Source organism: Tachysurus fulvidraco, chromosome 16 (genome assembly GCF_022655615.1).
Source record: "Tachysurus fulvidraco isolate hzauxx_2018 chromosome 16, HZAU_PFXX_2.0, whole genome shotgun sequence".
NCBI classification, from domain to species: Eukaryota; Metazoa; Chordata; class Actinopteri; order Siluriformes; family Bagridae; genus Tachysurus; species Tachysurus fulvidraco.
Genome location: NC_062533.1, coordinates 9,546,697 through 9,568,751, shown reverse-complemented (window position 1 = coordinate 9,568,751; position 22,055 = coordinate 9,546,697). Strand labels below are relative to the sequence as shown.

At 39.1% G+C, this 22,055-nt stretch overlaps 1 protein-coding gene across 4 annotated transcripts; it reads right to left on the bottom strand.

Annotated features, from left to right (window-relative positions):
• Nucleotides 1-818: 818 nt before the first annotated feature.
• On the bottom strand, nt 819-21,625 carry LOC113644692 (bromo adjacent homology domain-containing 1 protein). 4 transcript variants are annotated; one of them, XM_047801689.1, is made up of 7 exons: nt 21,307-21,625; nt 8,915-10,612; nt 7,937-8,286; nt 7,700-7,859; nt 6,880-6,959; nt 5,916-6,007; nt 819-5,783 (listed from the first exon to the last, which is right to left on the bottom strand). In XM_047801689.1, the coding sequence occupies exons 2-7, from the start codon at nt 10,590-10,592 to the stop codon at nt 5,597-5,599; spliced, it is 2,547 nt and encodes an 848-aa protein (XP_047657645.1). In that variant the 5' UTR covers nt 10,593-10,612; nt 21,307-21,625; the 3' UTR covers nt 819-5,596. The 4 variants fall into 4 exon arrangements, with proteins under 4 accessions (XP_047657645.1, XP_047657646.1, XP_047657644.1 ...); XM_047801690.1 differs by lacking the exon at nt 21,307-21,625 and adding an exon at nt 20,985-21,123; XM_047801688.1 differs by lacking the exon at nt 21,307-21,625 and adding an exon at nt 15,399-15,627.
• Nucleotides 21,626-22,055: the final 430 nt, after the last annotated feature.

The window sequence follows — 22,055 nt, the reverse complement described above, 5'->3', positions numbered from 1 at the left end:
TGTCCCTCAGACCTCTTCACTTTTAACATCAGTTCCTGGCCTCAATAAGTAGTGAATGTGGACAGGCTGCACAAGTGTCAGAGTCAACTTTACTTTCTATAGGTCTGTCATGTTGAGTACTATCTTTTATGCTGTTGTGTGTTAGACTAAATAGATCTAGATCAGTCCTTGGAGGATAACCTGGACCCAGCAGCAGAGAGAAGGATGCTGACAAAGGTAACAAAAAGCAGATCACTCAAGCCCCAATGGGGAAGGAACACCAGCCATCAGATCACTTATTTCATATATATATATACACATACATATATATATATGTATATATATATAATTTTTATTTTACAGTATTTTCAATATTCATATTCATTTATAGCTATGTTTGTGTATTGCATTAGTTTTTATGTTGCCTCTTGCCTCAAGCCCAAACCTGAGAGTGCAGATTCCAATGATACAGACTAGAGAGAGGAGGGATAGAGATACAGTAGAGAGAGGGATATATATATATATATATACATACATACATATATATATGTATATATATATATATATATATATATATATATAGAGAGAGAGAGAGAGAGAGAGAGAGAGAGAGAGAGAATAGTATATATATATAAAATAATATGCATGTAATTAGACATTGAATTTTTCTTCTTATTTTGTCAACAGAAACGATAAATAAGTAATGTTTTAATTGTACGCTTCTATCATGCTTGCACTGAGACCGAAGTTTTCAGCGAAGACCATGTACATGACCAACACGGTCAAGGACATTAAACCTGGAGTTGGTGCTGGTGAAAGAAACAATAAAACACTTCAAACAGGTTTTAACAAAAGATTTTATAAATACTCTTTCATTTGACAATAATCAGCAGGGATTCTTGTTGTCATTAAAAAAAAAGTGCATGACCTAGCGACACATAAAAACACACCCCCCATTTAAAAATAACCTCTGTTTAACCAATGGTCTATTCTATCAAAATATATGTTAGCAGTAAGCATGAAACTAGCAATACAGAACAAAATGAACATTAAGTTGGTCAGGGTAAGGGGATAATAATAATAATAATAAAAAAAAATCTTTAAATTGTTTTTGGTCACTGTATTTAAAACGAATCTGAAATCATACAAAAGCCTATCAGCAGTTTTTATTGCAACAAAGCGGTCAACCAAAGTGAATTACACTTAAATAGTATGTAAATAATAGTATAATATGGAGTATATAATAGTATGATTTATAATTAACCTGCTTCTCACTTTTATCACTTTATTTAAATTTGTCATGTATGGGAAAAAAAAAGGATTTAGTTGAAATTTCCTGATCATCTGTTAAGTTGACCACTGTGATGAAAACACTTGCTGTAGAGGCTTGCACGAGGAGCCGTGGTGCTTGTGAGGTCTTCCTGGCACAGGCTCCTTATCTGTTATCCCAAAGACCTCAAAGAGCACAGGCTTTATGTAGACAACAACAACAACAAAAAAAACCCAGCAAACTCTATCTGATTGACCAAAAGAACAGTGGGACGACACTGCAGTCACCTGCTCTTCTCGTTCAGAAACACATTCAGAGTACAGCATTCTCAAGTTTATCGACTTTTCCTGCCATGTTTGTAACAAGTTCAATTGCAGTTTCTTGTACTTGTTCTTGTATTTGGCCTGTTTCTTGTGAATCAGACCAAGACAACTTCTAGTAAATGGGCAAAGGCCACATGTAGAATGGATATTATAAGAGACTACAAAACTGACTCAGACAAAGCGATCATTCAAGTACCTGTGTGACTGGTTTGGTGACGGAAAGGCTTTCTGCTGTGTTGTACAGGAAAACCCCATGTAGATGCAATATACACACAACAGGGCACCAGTTTAAGAGTGTGCTTTGGTCTTTAACCCTTGATGCCCAGTACATCATAAATACAACAGTTTCAGTTTTTAATCATAATCACCAAAGACTTCATAATTTATAAAAGACAAAAAAAAGTATGGCATTCACTGACAAGTATTGCAACAGCACTTCAAAACACTTTCAAACTAAAATGACTTGAAAGATTTACTTGAAATATAGATATCTATATTGTATCTCTACTCAATGTTAAATAACTTCTTTAAATAGAGTTACTCGTAAGTAATAAAAATGTATTGTGCAACGGTTTGTCTTATTTCAAACATGATCGATTGATTCCTCAATAACCAAGATATGTACAATTCATTTCTTCTACATGAATGGCTGTCGCGTTGTCCAAACCTTTGGATTCCAATTGAGAGGAAAAATAAATAAAAACGAAACACTGTCCATGTTTTAGCTTATGCCTATTTGGTTATTATCATTTTCAATTTAGAATCCACAGCAAAACCCTTTTTTTTTTAAAACGGTTAAAACAATATAAGTAATTTAATTTAAATAGATTCCTCAAAAATAGTCCCAAAAATATATTGCATATTCTAACTTTAGAAATAGCCTTAATAAAATATCTTGTTTGCAGGAGAAATTGAAAAACTGATTTTTTTTTTTTTTTTTTTTTACGAACATGGAATCAAAAAACGTCATTTCATTTTAACCACAATATTAATATTATATATATTTTTGTTTTATAGAAGACCTGCTTATCAAGGAATAATTGCAGCAAAATCTGTGCCAATGATACAATGGAATAAAACAACTTCTGGGTATTTCACACACATTAAACTTGTATATATATAAAATGCTGGAAAGCCATCTAAGCTACCTTACTGAAGAAATTCTGATCCCACTGTACAACAGTTTAACATATCAATAATTCATATGAGCATGGATATGGTTTACAGGTAAAGCATTAAAAACGCAAATGATATGCATTCCTAATCTTAAGCATCTCAAACACTGAAAACTACTTCAAATCAACTAGCGTTAGCTAATCTAAAAAGTGCTAAGTATTACTCATTGTTGTTCAAAAGCTTAGAGGTCACTACTGTAACATATAATGAGAGCTTCATCTCTAAGCACATAGGCCCTGATTCAACCACAACAATAATACGATTCACATAGTTATTAGATTTCCGATTTAGATGCCAATAAAGGACACACAAAGGATAGTGGAGTGCAGTGATTTCAAAATCTTTTTAAAAAAGGGTTTTAAAATTCAAATTCAGGGTTTAGTCTAAGACGCAAACTGAACCAAAGGGCAGAGCTGTAGTCCTCCAGACATGCCGTGTGCTTTAGGTTAGATGTTTTCACCGACATAGAAAAAGGGGGAAATAAAAGCGTCCGATGAATCAGTTTCTGTCACCATGAATCTGATAAAAGAACGAACGCATTTTCAGCCTTATACACTTTGCAGTAGGCTTGTGCGATCTAATGACTACAATACTCCCTACAATACACAATAACACACGGTCACGATATCCAGACGTTTTGCATAGGAGCTCCACAAGAAGGAAACCTGGAGCATGCTAGTGTTAGATAGTAAAAAGCTCATATTTAGGTACACTGCATTGTGGGTAGTTTTGGGTGGGGTTTAGGGCTGTGAGTCTGTGAGGCACAACAAGATTGAGTGACTTTGTAAGTCTGCATATTTGTCTTTTGTTTTTTGTGTATGGAAGTAAACTGGAATATTGCTAGGCTCTCTCCTGAACCATCACTGTAAGAGAAAGACCCCAAAATAACGAAATTACCCCAGAGAGGCAGAAGGTTAGTGTGCTCCAGCCCTGAACCTCTAGACAACAGATGCACCGGTGAGTTTTCTCCCCAGTAAAATGAGATCTGAGACAATCGACATGTGAATCTGTAACGATTTGCACCCCGTTCCTTAACATTAGTCAAATATGTATTTAACATCAGTTGAATGTATTAATCAGGGATGCTTTATTAGAATATTTATCATTTTTACCTGTTGAACAATGAACAGCTTTAAGATTAAAAATGAAATGTTAGACATCTGAATTGTAGAAGAATTATACCCAGATGTGCTGTTTGGGCTTTTATATATTCTGCATTACTGCAGAATCACTTAAAAAGTTTTTCGAGATTGCTGTAGTTTCCATTTGCTGGATATATTGGAACCGGAAATAACCGGAAATGATGAAAATCTACATTTTTCAGTCTATTCTGTGAGTTCTATGTTAAAATAGAAAATTGCGATCAGGGATAAATCAGTATCGCACAAGCCTACCCCTTAGTCGATGTTTCTTTAACCGTTTGGTTTGTTTAATTATGTGTAGTGTGAGGGCAAACCAAAACAAATCACAAGTGAAACCAACAAGATCCATTTCCCTCTGATTCATCCAGCAAATTTTCAACAGGTGTAAAAGCGCCACTGAATTGAATTCTGTATGTATATACTTAATATAGAACTAGCAAAATAGTAGAAGTTCCATGTTGTTCGAAGTAGCTAATTCTTTATTCTGTTGTTCTGATATCTATTTATAAAGTTTTATAAAGACGTCCTTCCAGGGATTTTCCTTGCTGACTAAATGTTGTCAGCGGTGTTGACGAAAACAGAAAGAAAAACCTAACTGTAAATTAAAATAGTCGCAGAGAAAGAAAGAGAGAAAAATCATGCAATGGATTAGTGCAATTAAGCTAGTGTGACTAGAAGCAAGGGACAATATATTTGTTACGTGTGTCTGTTAAGTGTCTCCTCTCGGTACGTGATAAAGATATATTTTACTTGAAAAACAAGTGTCAGCTTCTCCAAACTCTGGAATTATAGGGCACATATCCTGGGGGCTTAGTTAGTGAGAACAGAGATTAGCACTGAGCTGACCTTTGGTTTTAGTACAGAAGGTAAATTTTTAGAGGTTTCGGCCTAACTAGCTGCCAACCGAGTGACCTGCATAAAGCAAGACATGAGAAGAACGAAAAAAGACAAAAATTACAAAGTGACCTGAATGCAATGAAGCAAAACGTGAGAACGAAAAGACAAGCCTCGACTCTTCACTGGTCACCGAGTCATTTGAACGTTCGATGGTATGGGTATGGGTTCGATGGTACAGTTTGAGTCCCACAGGAACAGAAAGCATTTGCTCCAACACAAACAATAAAAACCTGTCTACCTTGTCTGTCTATCTTCTTTTTTTTAATCCAAACAGCCAGACTTTCCTATACAAGAGCACTAGATTATCTTAAGGACTTTCAGCCTACAATGTAAGCGACACTTGTAAGAAATTGTATTTGATTACACGCTGAATCTAAACTGGCATCTTCATCTAAATTCCCCTGCCAGTGTCATAGTCCAGTGTACAAGACAAATCACCAAAGGGAAATATAAAGCCTCTTCCAGTATTAAATGGAAGGGTGAATAAAAACTACATTTCTACTGAGAATTTAAAAAGCGTCTCATCAAGGATTTAATAAAGCTGTCATTTCCGTTCTTCTGCAGCGCTCACTTTAGATGCTGCCACTCTGGGAATGTGGAGACAGTTTAAAAATAATCTTGTCCAACAGCCCCAGACCTCCCTGAGGTCTACCCTCCTGAGCGAATAATAAGAAAAACAGATCGTTTATGTTTTCAACAGTAAATCAGAACAAGAAGGCCAGTAGGTTGCACAGGGATCTTTTTAGTACGAAGGCTTTCCATTATTAGTGAGGTGCAGGTGTGTGTGCGCTGCACGCAGGCTTCCACTCTTACTGCAGGTTCTTCAGTATGCGGCCGTAGCGGAAGTCGTAGACATGGCGGCATAGGTAAACCAGTTCGGGATCAACGTCATCGGGCACAAGTCGGTGAGTGGGGACAGCACTGTCAGAGGGCTGGGGCACCATGGGCACGCTGTGGGAAACCCCCTCTGAGCGGCGCTTTACCAAGGCACAAAATCTACAAGAAGACAGGAGATTAACTCTCTAAAATTAATATACTATGTCCTAAATGAGATAGATCCTCTAACAAAAGGCCTGCAATTAGTACATTCAATTAAGACATACCCAATAAAATATTAAAAGATCTTACCTACAGTACTGTGCTAAAGGTAAAACATAGCATCTGTCCTCAATACAGGCCACGCTGTTTTCATCTTGATGTCGAGAGGCGAATATTTCATTCTGGAACCAGCCATTGCAGTGACAAAAGTTAAAATGTGCTCAAGACATGGAGCTCTTCCAAAACATACATTTTTTTGTGGTTACCTGGAGCACTTTTAATTTACAGTTGAATTGAAGCACAAGACTTTCACAATTTGTAGACATGTTAAAACTTAAATGTTATGTTATGTTTAAAAATTTAGAAACAGAAAAAAGTCATACAGTTCAGCAGATTCTGTCTTAGGAAAAGGTGCTTGCACACCGACAAGACATTTAACGTTCTGGGTTTTGTAGATGTTTCATCGTACAAGTAACAGAATTTGCTGAATAATGTCAATGGTAGTGAAAAACATAAAAATGGGTTCTGTTCAAAATCTTGGATTTCTCCCATGCAGGACGTGATAATAAAAGCCTCTAGCAAATTGTTAGCTCATTCTTTGCCTTATTATCCGGAATCAGCTTCTGGATCTCCTCAGCATTAATATTTAACCACATTTGTCCTGAAATATCTGTTCTAACTCCAGATAGCAGCCAAATACTGACTTCTTCATATCAGGTGTGTAAACTCAGGGGGTCATTACAAAACACAACGTCTTGCTTTCGGTCAATTGCAAATCGTTTTCTGCTGCTTTTGCCTTGTGTACTTTCTTGTTTTGTGACAAACCCACATTACATTTTAACTAAGGGAAATTTTCTGCCATTAGTATTAAATTTTTTTTAAATAACAACACTAATATTGGATGTTGGCTTTTGTCATAATTTTTGTTTTTCGTAAACAGACAAACATGGTGGAAATGGGCACTTTTTAAAGCTTTCAATGACAATATTTTTTAAATTATTTGAAACCAACTGCATGGAGGACATTATTAAACCGCCCATCAGAGCTGTCTCACCTCACAGTGCATGCTGGGATCTCTGCCTCCCTGTGTGTGTTCTGGTCGATAGTACCAGAACAGGCTCATCATCAGCTCTCCTGGAAAAGGTAAGCAGCAGCAAAATCTTCAGCAACATTCATAAAAAATTACATTCAAATATGTTGAAGCAAGACAATTTGATCATTTCGACACGAACAACAATACAAATACAGAGACAAAGACTTATTCTCTTTAACAAACAAATTTGCTTCTGGTATTTCACTTATCGTGTCACTTGCTATAAATAAACATTTGTACTTGCCATAGATGTAATCAGTAGAGATCGGTAATGACATTTAACAATATGTTAGAAACCTCAAAACACAACCACACATGAAAACACACACACACACACACACACACACACACACACACACACACACACACACACACAATCCAGATGCATTAAGGTGCCTGCATCAGTAGCCTCCCACTACAGTATGAGGTGTACATGAATCATAGCAATCTTCTTTTACACTTAAGCTGATAACTGTTATGACGTGCACCTTGCAGTACATTTCTAATCTTTCAGCAGCCTTCTATGGACTCATAAATAAACAAACAAACAAACAAACAAACAAACAAACAAACAAACAAATAAACAAATAAATAAATAACCACAGATACACAGGAACACTCTAACCAATGTCATTTTTTTTTTATTTCTTATATAAAATACAAAGCAGAACAAAGCTACATTATGTTATTGGCAGTTCATACACCTCAAGTCTAAAAGGTACTAAAATAGTCATGTTTAATTAAATGGGAGCACTGATAATCATAGTAAACATTCTCTCACCTGTCTTAGGGTCATCCCACAAAGCTGATATCTTCGCCACATAGGGTAAGGATTTCTTTCGTGGTCCGGAGCGCAACAGCACTGTGTCTCTGACTCGGATCACCTCTCCATCTCGCTGTACTCCTTCATAACACTGTCGCAGTACTGTCATGTCGTCACCCTGCGACACAATGCATTTATTTTTTTGGGGGGATGCTCTTCAATAATCCACATTAATCACCAGGGTAACAAACTCACCGCAATAAAGACTTCTTTTTCTGTGGGTTCTCCAAAAGGACGCCAGCCATTTGTGGTACGGTGGCGTTGTACTTTTTTCTGCTGTTTGGCACTTGCTGGGCAGGGCACTGGCTGTCTCTGAGACAGTTTTGTAGGTCTTGCACCAATAGAGCCATTTGGTGGTTTGGTGCTTTGAGGGCATTCTCTTGGTCCTCTGACCTCTGTCTGTCTGTTGTCTGCAAGAGTGGACAGAAGATGTGGCAGAACCGTGGTGGATGGGCTTAACCTAGGCAACGGGCATCCAGAAAGAGGCAGGGCTGGTGGAACAAGCAAAGATGAACCCTGCTCCCCTTGGGTTGAAGAGCAGCCTTCTGCACAAGTACAATACACTGTTTAGATGACTGACACATTATCCATAATGATTCAAATGTTCAAGGCTACTTTTATAAGAAATTTCTGGCATCTGTCAGAAAACCTATTAAAGCATTACATATTAAGTCATGTTGTATATGCATGGATATGCATCTTTCAATCACACAGCATTCTTTCTGAAATTAACAGCAACAGATTTCCAAAAGATCCACGTGAATGCAGCTTGTTAAGTACTGCTTAACAGTAGACTGAAAAAAAAATGGTTCTTTGTATGGGCTCATTAAAAGGGGCTACGCCGGGAAACCTTTCCAAATGGCAAATGTTGCATGGTTTTAAATAAAAATGATAAATGGTTTACAAGAGGTAGAAACTAAAAAACACTTTAGGAAGCTAAATGGAGCTTCCCTAAGCCAAATTAAATTGTCATAAAAAATTATTCCACAAATGATTCAGAAGTTTAAAAAATATACCACAAATCCTTACAACAACCTTCGTACTGCCAGAAGAGACTGCATTCTTTTTATAAGTATGCCCCTTGGGATCATGCCAAAGAACCCCCAAATGATTCTACCACAGTGTCAAAATATGACATAGATATTTTTTGACAGTTCCCTTATTACATTTTACCTGTTTTGATTTGATGGCTACAGTTGGAGCAGCCTGTGGCATAAGAACACGCCCTGCTGGTGACAGGCTGCATAGCGCTGAAAGTGTAGCTGCCAACTCTACAGCCCTCGCTGCAGCATGGAGAGCGAACGGGACTACAGAAGGCAGGGTGTGAGATTCCTGAGGCGTGGGAGACAGAGGAGGACAGCAGCTTTGATGCAGAGACCCTGCTGGGACACATGGAGCTATGTGCACAAGGTAGTGGCTGCGTACTTAGACAAACTGAACGAGGCCCGTGATTTGCAAAGTGAACATAGTAACTAGAGTAGCATGGGTCTGCACATAGGCATGGGTGGGCACTGAGGGTGAGCGCTGGGTGGGTCAGTGAAGACGGGGCAACCAGGCATTTGTGCTTCACTGAGGCCACAGGGTGCTCGTCTGTCTCACTACAGGCCTTCTGGCTCAGGTACAATGCCAACCTGTGACAGTATTCCACTGAGCCTTCTCCAGAACAGCAGTAGCAAGAACCAAGCTCAGTTTCCACCTGCTCTTCTTTTACCACATTAATGGGATATCCCATCATGCCATGAGAATAATACCCTGATTTGGCTAAGCAGTGACAGTCAGAAGGTCCATCCCACTTCACTTTAGACTCACTCCCCTTGGTCTTACATGCTGCACCACCACCCTGAGGTAAAGCCTGTTTGAGTCCTTGCTTTTTGGGCTGTGGCACCCGGGATGTACAGCATGTGGTCTGCTTCCCTGTAGCACAGACACCTTTACTGTCCATTTTCACTCGCTGCTTACTTCCAGTAGTGGAGCTTGTGAGCTTCAGCAGAGCGGCAGCATTGAGTCCGGCAAGGCGTCTAGGAGTAGGAGTGTACAGATCTAGATTTAGATCGATAATGTCTTTTTTCTCTGACTTGCGCTTCTTAGCCTTTTTACGGGTTTGGCACGTTTCAGTCTTGAGGGCTTGAGCAGCAGTTTTTGACAGGGAGCAAATGTTTGCATCATCTGTTTCATTAAAAACAAGTGCTGTCTCATGGTGCTGTTTCTTCGGAAGTTTGCTTAGTGGTACATCTGTTTTCTCCAGCAGCAGGCTGTTGACTGCTTCGGCATTAAGAGCTGCAAGCCGGCGTTTACGGGGCTCTTGAGCAAGAATTGTATTAGTACTTGCTTCATTTTTAGTTTTAGATTGAGTACATAAGGTTTTAATTGCATTTGGGTTGTTTTTTCTTCTCCTTTTTTGCTGACCTCTTTTTGAAATTGCATTTGACTTTTCCTCCTTTAATTCACTATCCTGTTCAAAGGCATTCTGCTCCAGGCGGGTAAGCAGGACCTGGCAACTTAAGGCCTCGTCTTTTGATTGGTTACTTCTTCGTCGTAGTGGGTAAAGCTTCCTATTCCGCTCTTCCCTCAATTTCTTGGACACTTTTGCCTTGACTTTTTTGTCCACAACCTTCAGAGTCCTGCTCTTTTTTAACTTAGCTTCAGTCTTACCTCCGTCATGGAGGCATCCTTCCATGGGCTGTCGTTTCTTTTGCTTGTCTCTGGCTGTGTGCTTTAGTGATTTGGCCTCCTTCAAACAATGCCCAGGCAAAGCTCTACCCATGGTTTTACCATGGGGACAACCATCTACATGGTTACAGCCCTTGCCACAGCCCTGGCTGAGGGAGACTTTTTTCTGAGCTTGGCTCATCACATGCTTTCGAAGAGAATCTAGATGGGTCAGAAACATAAAAATTTATTTTAAAAATATATCAAGCTGTAACAGGCCACTCAAAGTATTCAGGGTTTTGCCAATTGTGCTTAGAAACATGTTCACACCAGAGGTGTGTATTTGAGTGGGATCACTCAGGACTTATGTAGACTCATGCAGCCACTCAGATAGGAAAGTTGTGGAACAATGAAAGGTCACGCTGAGTAACTTTGGTGCTGGATGAGCTGGGTTAACCGAGTAGCACAATGTAATATCTTTTACATTTTTATTCATTTTCAGAAACTGCATTTTCTTAGGAAGGGTTACTGTATTTTAAATGACATATTTGTTCAGATTTGGGGGAAAAAACAGCCAAGTAAGTCACTAAATGCTTACTAATGCCTAAGTAAGATTTAAAGAAAAAAGAAAAAAAAGCAGCAAGCACCTCTAGTTCACACAAAGGAACTATTGTGCCAGAGTGAATATCGTAATGTTCTCATTTGATTATGAGAAAAAAACAAACAGTTTTAACTCATTCACGCTCATTTTATTTATATAGCATCTTGTAAGAATGAAGTAAATTAAGTAAAATATTTTAAAATGAAATCAAAGGATAAGAATTATATGCCAAAGAGATTTCTTCTTTCTCTCGCAGTTCACTTCAACAGCAACATGCCTGACCCGGCTTAGTGATTAAGGCTCTGGGTTGTTGATGGGAAGGTCAGGGTTCAAGCCTCAACACTGACAAGCTGCAGTTGGGCAATTGAGCAAAGCCCTTAACCCTGGCTGCTGCAGGGCACTGTATTATTCCTGCCCCTGTCATCGTCCCCGGTTCGGGTATGTAAAGAAAGAATTCCACTGTGCTGCAATGTGGTGATAATAAAGGCCTCTATGCCCCAATTTCATTCTTTAAAAATGAAATAAAAAACAACTAACCAAACAAAAACAATCGATCGTGAAACAATTATAAATATTAAAACTCAGTCATTAAAAGCTGATTAAAAAGCTGGTAAAAGCGTCTGTGATTAGTTCACTAGCATGTTTCTTAGTCAAACGCATCTTAACCACAGGTTTATTTTGGTCATAAGGAAAAGCCTAATGTACTGATATATTATAGCTTGTTGAATTTATTCACCATTTAAAGCAATTTTCCTAAAATTCTATTTCTAAATGCAGCAGCTAAATACTACATTTAGACAGTTAGTTTGCTCATCCCACTGCACATTTGGATGGTTTGTAACCATTCAGGCTTTACTCTGCTCTTTATATAAACCAAGGCCAGACTGTTTTCATAGCGTTTCATAGGCGTTCCCTATTCAAAGGAATAATTGTGGCACCCTTGGACTGCAGGCAGTTACTCCAGCAAGCAGCTGACCGGATAATAATAAACGATAGATGCATAAATGTGCGTGTTGTTCAGCAGTGTTGTCTGACAGCAGCGCAAATCTCAACTTTCTGCACAAGATATACCGTATACACTCAGTGTACAAAGGACATATTGAAGTTCAAATGAAAGAAGGCAGCAGTGCATTAAAACATAAAACCAGATCAATTCACTTAGTAGCAATATAGATGCAGCAGACAGACTGTCACTTTGTGTGTCAGAAACAAAGTTTATTGTGCCAGTGGAGTGTCATTGATCTATTTCCCCAAAACATCTTATTTACTGGTAGGTCTGCAATTCATCAAAATATAAAACTGCAGGATCAAGTTTAATATAAGCAGGAAATATAAATGTTAAACATTAAAACCACATGCGATTTTGGTTCAAATTTGATGACATTAAAAACATTTACACTCACATTTCTGCCCTTTAGCAGACACCCTTATCCAGAGTGACTTAAAATTTATTTCAATTTATACAGCTAAGGGTTAAGGGCCTTGCTCAGGGGCCCAGAAGTGGCAGCTTGGTGGACCTGGGATTCAAACTCATGATCTTGTGATCAGTCAGCCAGCATTTTAACCACTGAGCTATCACATCCCTAAGTAAGCCACTTGACTGTTAAACATGGGAACATGATTAAGAGGAAAATTAATGACATCAACCATAGAGAAATCCCACTCGTGTTATTGCTTTGCTAAATCTGTTTTATTACATGGAAATTAGAAGAGCAACAATGCAGGATTTTGTATTTTGTGAGCTGTTTTCTGATCCCACTGAAACTTTGAATTGGCCTCATCATTAAGCTTGATTTAAAGCATGAGATTAAAATGAACCTGTGTTGACTGTTTTAGGTCATTAGACACCTTGATATGGTTCATTAACATACATTTGCCAGAACATGGCAATGTCAATGCTAATAAAGATAAAGGCTGCATGTCACCAGTTGCTGTACTATGAAGTTGTTAGTACTGGTTCCTGGTCATTCTTATTACTGGTTGCCATGGTAATAAGATTTATCTGTCAATGGTGAAACTAGCATTGCACTTTTGACAATAATAATCGGTTTTCTAAAATTAAACATTCTGGGGGGAAGAGCGTTTGTATTTATGCGTCATATTATAAGTTATGAAAGAGAAGCAGTGTGTGCTCTTTGCCACGGATTGCATGCGTTATATTGTGTTCGCTCTAAATGGAAGTTGCTGCACAAGTCACTCCATATTTGCATAAAGTTAAACCTTTCTCAACATTGTCATATCACTGGACACAAGGACATCCAGTCAACAACAATGGTCGCTGTCACTTATGTCACTGGAAGTCGGCAGCTCTCATTGAAGAATGAATGATCTCGGGTCACTGCATGTTGCTGTACGTGTGAACGTTTCATAAGAATGCACTACTCTAATATTCAGGTCATGTCATAACAGGCAGAGGTTTTCAGCAGAAAAAAGCCATTAAATAAATATCAAATTCTCTTCTGTACATAAATTGAAAGGTATTAATTTTATATTTATCACCAAAAAGACCAAGAAAAACTGACAGTCAGTGGCATGTAACTACATAACTAAAACTAGTAATTAATGTGTAGTAATTTATATATATATATATATATATATATATATATATATATATATATATATATATATATATAGTATCAATATATAATAGATACATTACATAGAAATGTTGAAATAATAATAAAAAAGAATTCATTCAGATCCAAGTAAGACCTAGTTAGACAAGGTCCTACAATAATAATAATAATAATAATAATAATAATAATAATAATAATAATAATAATAATAATGTCATTCCAAAGGCTCCATAAAAAACTCACTATTGTCACACAATCTCTGATTAAAAAGTGCTAAACTGTACCTTTCCACATTATTGTGGTGGTATCGTTATCTTCTGTACCATAACATGAATCTTTCACCTGTAAACATGGATGTAGTGTACCTTTAAAAAAATAACAGGGACATAAAAGGGACAAAGAAAGTACTCCCTCCTTCAATTCTATGTTTTAGTTATGTGACTGGCTAAAGAAGAAAAAAAATCAAGGTTCAGAATGGACAATTCTGACAAGACCTCATACAAGGATACAGAAACAATGTTGTAAAGAAAAGTGAGCCAAAATTGTTGAAGGGAATTCTGCATGTCCACTTTCTAAAATCTGTTGTTTATTTTGCCGTCCGAGGTAGTTAGTTTGTTACAGAAGTTTGTGAGAACCATTCGACTGATATTTAAGCCCGGACGAATGAAAAAAATCCAGAATTAAACTTAGGCATGCTTTCTGTTCCCTGTCCCATGTGTGCGATTAAAGCTTTAAAAGGTACGCTAGAAAAAACTTTTCTATAAAAAAATATTGGAAATACAAAAAGTAGAGGACGTGTACAATGAAAGGTGATGAGAAACAGTCCAAAGAAATATACAGTTCAGTTTATGTTTAGTTTCAGGTTTTGCAGCCCTGATATTTGCTCCTCAGCTGTTCTTATAGTGACACAGAAGCTTTAGAGACACTATACTGTTTTCATTTAAAAGCAGAACGATGCAGCACAATTCAGTCACTAAATCTGTTCTGTATTTAACTCTAATACTTTGAGAAGTAGTGTAAACAGATAAATAGCAGTTATTACTATTTAAACTATCAGTTTAAGGTTAAAAACAGGTTGCATGTAACCTCCTTCATGCACTTACCAGATTATGGGCTGCAAAAATGCCCTTAAATTGCAAAGTGTCTGATTTTCTCAAACATTTTTAAAATAATCTTTCACCCAGAAGCTCTGAGGTCACTGTGCTATAATCCAAACATCATTAGATCAATAAGAGCAGCTCTATTGCACCTGACCTGTGCAAGCTCGTGCTCTCCGTTAATGAGGCCGAACACACGCGCACCCGCCCGCGAGCTTCCGACAAAACTGAACGCTCGTGAACTTCGGAGCGACAAAAACCCGAAGCCCACACTGTTTTTTTTTTCTTCTTTTTTTTTCTATCGTCTTCTTTCCCTAATCCTGCCCGAGCTTCCTTAAATTAAAAAAAGAATGCGTTAAAATGTTTACAACTAAAAGTTAAGTGCCAAACGGCTGAGGACGACGTTTTGCTGCGCGCGCGCGCTGACGCGGTTTCGCTTGACGTCAGCCTCCATCAGGAGGAGAAATACATGAACGCCCGCGATGTTCGTCGGTGCAACAGAAGCTTCATCAGTGCAGGAACACTTCGAGGTGGATCAGGAAGAAATATGCACGCCTTAAACCGAGTGCAGATTCGCCTATCGTATCGTAGGAAGCACAATAACAGCAGCACGCAGACAAAATCCGCCCCGAACAGAAAACCACACGTCCCGAGCAGGGTCTCGCGCACACTTCACGAAAAAGATGTCTGTCGTTTCAAATCGAGTTTTCGAAAATAAAAAGCACCGTACTTACGGTTAAAGCTACAATCCTGCTGAACGTCGAAGGAGGTGTTTTTTTCCCTTATGAGTCACGTTTAAAAGGCCAAGCAGAGGGCTGATGTGTGGTACGGACGCTATAGCTGACTGCCCGCTTGTCCTCTTCCTGCTTCGGCACGAGCTTAAAGCTGCTCTCAACTTCAGCCGCACCAATGACAGCGGAGGCACGCGCAGCCTGACACTCTCGCCGTCCAATCAGGAGCGGCGCCAGCTGTTGTTTCCAAGCTATAACTATTTGTAAATAATGCAGAACATAGAAGCTAAGTTTAGCTGTTCATCCTGGGGAAGGTTCGATCAAAATGATTACAGATCCACTGTTCCGGTCTTCAAAATAACTTAAAATTTTAAATGTAATTTTTTATTTTTTATTCATAATTATAAAAATATTTCCTTAGAGTTTTTTCCCTTTACAAGTTTTTTTTTTACACATATAGCACAGCACCCACTTCAAGTCACATCAGAAGATGTGTGTGTGTGTGTGTGTGTGTGTGTGTGTGTGTGTGTGTGTGTGTGTGTGTGTGTGTGTGTGTGTGTGTGTGTGTGTGTGAGTGTGTGCACCGGTTTAATCTGTTTTATAATGTCTGATTTTTAGTAAAAGTCAAAGTAATATAATCTTTAGGATAATAAGATTGTATAAACTTTAGGATAGTACACTGTTCTATCATAGTACAGTAGTATCAATACAGTCACACTTTTAGATATTTTGAGTTGGGAATCTCACATTACTTATATATCACATTACATAAGAGTGTTACTGTTTCAACAGTAGGAAATTATAAAACAGCAACATAGGACACCAGTGTTTATCAGACAGGCTATGCTTTCACTTTCTACAAATCTACACATCAGTTGTCTTGCTTGTTTGTACAGCATTAACCTTTTGTGAGAATAATCATTTGCTAATGCATTTCTCATGCCTTCAATGGGCTTATATAGACTTACAATATATCTATATGTTTATGCACTGCTTAGAATGGAATTTAAACACACACACACACACACACACACACACACACACACACACACACACACACACACACACACACACACAATCTGTCTCTCTATATAGTTTCAGTCCATGTAATTCTAGGTCATGTATGCCTAAGAAAAGCAAAAAACTTAGGTAGTGAAAACATTCCTTTTTTAAAATGTAAGATTTTCTGAATCTGAATAATGATGTTTGAATTGCTACTTGTCCAAGGGCTATATACACATTCGTTCCCTTAAAATAAGCTGTGTAACTGTGTAACACCTAGCTGTTATGAAGTTGAAGATGAAACACAATATTAATATTATAAGGCACTTAACATACAGCCAACTACAAATTGCTGATTTTAAATCTCAACTTAGCTGCCACTGTTGGGGGCCCGAGATCTTCATTCATACGTCTCAATTGCAAGTTACTGAAGATAAAAATTTCTGCAACTGAGCAAAATGTAAACACGTGGCAGTGTAAACCAATGTACTGCTATTAATATACATGTTGTGAAATTCAGGCACATTCACAATAAAGACAGCTGGATTTTTGAAACTTTACACTGCATCATCATATACTCTCTTTTCAGTCTGAGAAGAGCAAACGTGGTTCTTAGGAGAGCATTAAGAAAACATCCAGAGCTAAATGAATTCATGTTTGGTAAAGGCAGATGTTTGCACAATTTCTCCCTAGCCAGTATTAACGGGTACAACATTTGGTAACAGGCTCACTGGTTTTGAGGAGAGTATTTTGGAAATGGTTGTTCAGTGTAGTGCAGTGCATCTGTAGGTAATTAGAAAAATGCTATTTTGTACATTTGCATGTGAATGTGTTATGACTTTGGCCACGTGCAGTTGTTTTGTTTACGTTTCTCGTCACGTGTCTGCCCCGCCTTCGTTTGCTCCTCCCTGTCACCACACCTGCTCCTCATTGTGTCATCATTGTCTTGTATTTAAGTGTGCCGCATTGCCGATGGCAGTGCGGAATCTACTGTTGTCTTTGTCCTGTCTCTAGTCCGTGTCATGTTTCGTGTTCCTCTGTTATTAAACCCTGTTTTGTTTTGCTATCCTGCGTCTGGGTCCGCTTCCTTACCCCGCGTCATGACAGAAGATTCTGTCGCACCAGGACCCAGCAAGATAGCAGCTTGGACCGGCTTATCGTGGGAGCATTTTTGTTTTTTTATTCCCCTTGGACTTCGCGGGTTTGGTGACATCGGGTCCGCATTATTTCGGTGAGGGACGCTGCTCCGCATCCGGTTTCTCCGCGGGGGGCGCCGCCTCACTTCCCGGTTGCGGGCCATGTCGCCAGCCAGAGTTTTGTTTTGTTTTTTTCGGTGTCCTGTGACATCGCCCCGCATTTGTCCGGTGGGGGGCGTCGCTTCACATTTTGTTTCCGTGGAGGACGCCGCCCCACTTCCTATTAGTGGGGGGTGTTGCAGGCCCGTATTTTTTGGCCCCTATGGATTTTCTGTTCTGTGGAGGATTTTTTTTTCTTTCTTTACCTCCCTCCCTCCCCCCCTCCCCATTCCTGGTTCCTGGTTCCTGATAAGTGGGACTGGCTGCGGTGCGTCGAGGGTAGCACTCGGCCCGTCAGCTCGGCTGTGGATGTCGCTCGTTCCCCCTGCTCGGCTGTGGACGTCACTCGTTCCTCTCTGGCTGTGCCGCCATGTGCCTTGCTCCCCCCACCTGCCTCGCCGTGTGCCTCGCCCCCCTCTCCCGGACTTTGTCAGGATTAGGCGCTTCGGGAGCCGCACCTCAGAGGGGGTACTGTCATGATTCAGCTCGGACTTTGGCCACGTGCATGTCCTGACGCAGGGTAAGGAAGCGGACCCAAACGCAGGATAGCAAAACAAAACAGGGTTTAATAACAAAAGAAACACTAAACAGGACACGGACTAAAGACAGGACAGGACAACAGTAGATTCCGCGCTGCCATCAGCAACGCGGCACACTTGAATACAAAAAAACAATCAGATACAATTAGGAACGGGTGTGGAAACAGGGAGGAACAGACGAGGGCAGGGCAGACATGTGACGAGGAACATAAACAAACAAGTGCACTGTAATAAGTCTGTCTGTGTTTTTGCCCTGTTTCTGTCTGCTGTCTTGCCCTGCTGTTAATTGTTGGCCCCGCCCACTCATTTGTTACCATGGACACTAATTGCACTCAATCTCTTCCCCAGGTGTTTTGTCCTTGTCTCTGATTGTCTCCGCTTTGTGATTGGTTCCTGTTTACTACATCTGTTTGTTCACTTCCCTGGTGTTAGTCGTTGTTGGTATGTGGTGTGTTCATGTCAATGTTCCCGTTTCCTGTTTTGTTCCGTGTTCTGCCTTGTGTTGCCTGCCTGTTCATTTGTGTTTTGGATTAAAACTTTAAACTGCATTTGGATCCTCACTCGACTTTGTCTCACCGTGCCTAACTGTGACACTCCTGCTTCAAATCAGGCTAATGTGTTGACACTTAAAAAAAAAAAAAAAAAAGTTAAACACTGACTTGTTGACGTTTTTAAATGCCATCAATAAATGGTAATTGATTAAAAATAATCCTTCTCTAATGTTAGTTAGTCATTTATATTAACAAACTTCTCAATAGACTTCTAAATGAAATTTGAAGAATATTTTTGTCCAGCTGTTATCCTAACAACAGTTCACCTCCCCAGCAAACTATATTATGCATCCATTATTGTAGAAAGCAGCAGTGTAGTCAGACCCTCTGCTGCCCAAGACACCTAAAGAGGTGAGACAAACACATTACCATTCCCACTAGAACTGACTCTCATTTGTTTGTGCCAAATAACTCATTCATTTCCGTGCTAAGATTCACTTTCAATTATATTTGCACTGCATATGATTAAAAAATAATAAATACACATTACTTCTGCAAATATAGCTACATTACATCCAGAGCCTGCCCCAGGATCATTGGCTACACGGTGGGAGAATTCACCACAAAGGTCATGCCTGCTAAACATATAAATAAATGAAAAACATAACCATAAAGCCAGACTACGTAGGCAGATGAATATAACATCTAAAAAGTTAATGGAAGCAAAACTTAATTTCACTTTTCCCTATACACTTTTCCCTATTTTATTGCTTCACAATAAAAATGAACTTTGAACTAAAATGGACCAAAGTAGATTCAGCATTGTGTCACCTCTGACTATTGAGCTGGAGCATGTGCCAGTTTGGTGGATGAGTTTGCAAGGTGACAAACAAGAAAGATGTCAGTCACCTAAGATGAGACAACTTTCTGTATAGCAAACAGGTTCATTAAAAACTCAAAATCAATGTGTAATGATAGAGGTCTACTGTATGTCCCTTTTCAAAAATATGGACTTTTAAAATGGGGGTATTAATGCTCATATTAATGCCCATATGTGCCCGTCTTTGCTGCTGTAACAGCTTCCAAAATTCTGGGAATGCTTTCCACTATATTTTAAAGCCTGGCTGTGGGGATTTCCACATTTGGCGATAAGATCATGAGGTCAGGCACTGATTTCAGGCGAGAAGGCCTGGCACACAGTATGCACTCCAATTCATTTCAAAGGTGTTCAGCAGGGTTCTTTGCAGGTCCACTGAAATTTCCACACTAACCTTGGCAAACCACATCTTTATGGACCTCAATTTGCGCACAGGAGCAGTGCAATGCTGGAGCAGGTTTGTAATAGACATCTTAAATTTAGTGAACCTCGGCACAGCACACAAAGGCATTCTGGACAAATAGGCTTCTAACTTTTGTGGTACTTTGAGGCAAGCCTGTATATGGGTGCCAGGATCAGGTTTCCATATAATATATATTTCCGTATGTGTTGCCACCTTTTGTATGTGTGTGGGATTAGTCGGAATTGGGTTGTGTACTCAAGGCTCCCTGCATTGGTTGGCGTGGCATATTGTGGGTTCCCACTGTGCAAAAGGTAAGAATTTAATTAATGAGACATCAAGCATGGAAAAAGCTATCTTCTGTTTTACACATAACCCAAACTGACAGGTAACAAGATTGGCTGGAAATCATTGTCACACTCTGGTGACCTTCATCAAGCTATCTGAACATCTACCTGTTAACCACACGAATATCTTACCAGCGATGACGTCACCTGAGAGCTCATACATAGGGTTAACGCATTTTCACATGCATCATTATTACACTGCACAAAACCTGTCCCATGGTTATGGCGACTTGCCTTTTTTTCCCACGAGCCTCCTCCCACACACACAGTACGTGTGTAAACCTGAAGGGGCTAATGAAAACATTTACACGGCCATTATAAACAAAAACACACAAACATTCACAAAATTGTCTGGAAATGATACGGAATAGATTGCAAAGCCCTTTTCCAGCTGTCATATTCCCACTTTCTCTCACACACACACACACTGGCACATGGTAAATATGTCACGAGCCAAAAATAATCCGTCAGATTACTGTTGCAACTAGTTATGCTTCAAGTCCAAGTCTAATGCAACTTGTTTAAATTCGTGCAACAACTTATCTAACAGAATGGACGATAAATTGCATCCGATTGGATTGAACGAAACCTTTAAATACTTTGGTAAAAACAAAAAAAATAATAATAATAATGCGCACCTTTTATATTGCACTGTTTTCTTTCCAGTTCCTAGATGCATGCCATTACTGTGTTGGTGTGTTCTGTGTTGTATGTTTTCAGACGTCTTCCGCTTTACCCCGGTTGAAACCTCAAAATAATTCAGCAAACGACAAAGTCGACAACACTGACGTGTTCCAAACCCCATCTGTGCCCATGCGCACAACAGATGCATGCATAAAAATGAACCATAATGGTAATAATATATATAAGCCAAGCATAATGGTAAGGATAATGATTAGAAGAAGTCGAGATCAGTAACAGATCAAACCCGTTGCACACCTTAGAGCTCCTTTTTCTTACCTCCCAGACTTGGAGAAGCGCAGCAGTCCACACTATCCTTACAGGAATAACACTGATCTGAATTTACCCTGCGATCAGCAGACGTAGCTTCAGATATCTCTCCTGTCTCTGGAGCCCAACGCCTTGTTCAATACATATATACTATTTTTCATAACCGCACCATCTCCATGTCGATGTCCGATCACATGTTCCTTAAAGGGACATGTCTGCGTTTCAAAGTAAAATAAATAAAACAGAGAGGGAAACAACAATGTTTTTAATTTTAAAGCGCAATCAATAAAGTAGAAAAGTGCATTCGAGGATTAAATGGATGTATACGACTTGCACAGCCCTGAAGCGACCACACTGTGTGGTTGTTCCTCTATGAAGCACCAAGACACTCGTGACCACGTGGTTCCAGTGTGAAGACCATCACAGCATCGCCCCTTCACACCATGCTTCATATTCATAGGTCCATAATATTTAACTTAACCAGTTTAAAAGCATTTCTTATAGTTGGACCATTATTGTGTGGTGGCAATGCAACTGGCAGGTGTAGTTACTGAGTGCAGCTCATCTGTCACAATGCCCACAATTGTCAGTCTGTCAAAAATATTGGTCAAACATGGACTAGGGTTCATAAAGGCATTATATCCATGCAGATATAGAGGTCAATGCTGAATTCAGCAGTTACTTTTTGTTTGGCTTCTAGACTTTTTTTAATCATATGTTGAAACACTATATTAAGTTAAAATTTTATTTTTTTTAAG

Excerpts from the sequence above, each read along its gene's own strand:
- LOC113644692 (XM_047801689.1), bottom strand. The coding sequence starts at position 10,592 with ATGAGCCAAGCTCAGAAAAAAGTCTCCCTCAGCCAGGGCTGTGGCAAG. Across the intron at positions 7,860-7,936 it reads AAAAAGAAGTCTTTATTGCG|GGTGACGACATGACAGTACT; the intron begins GTGAGTTTGTTA and ends ATTGTGTCGCAG. Across the intron at positions 5,784-5,915 it reads CCTTTAGCACAGTACTGTAG|ATTTTGTGCCTTGGTAAAGC; the intron begins GTAAGATCTTTT and ends GTCTTCTTGTAG.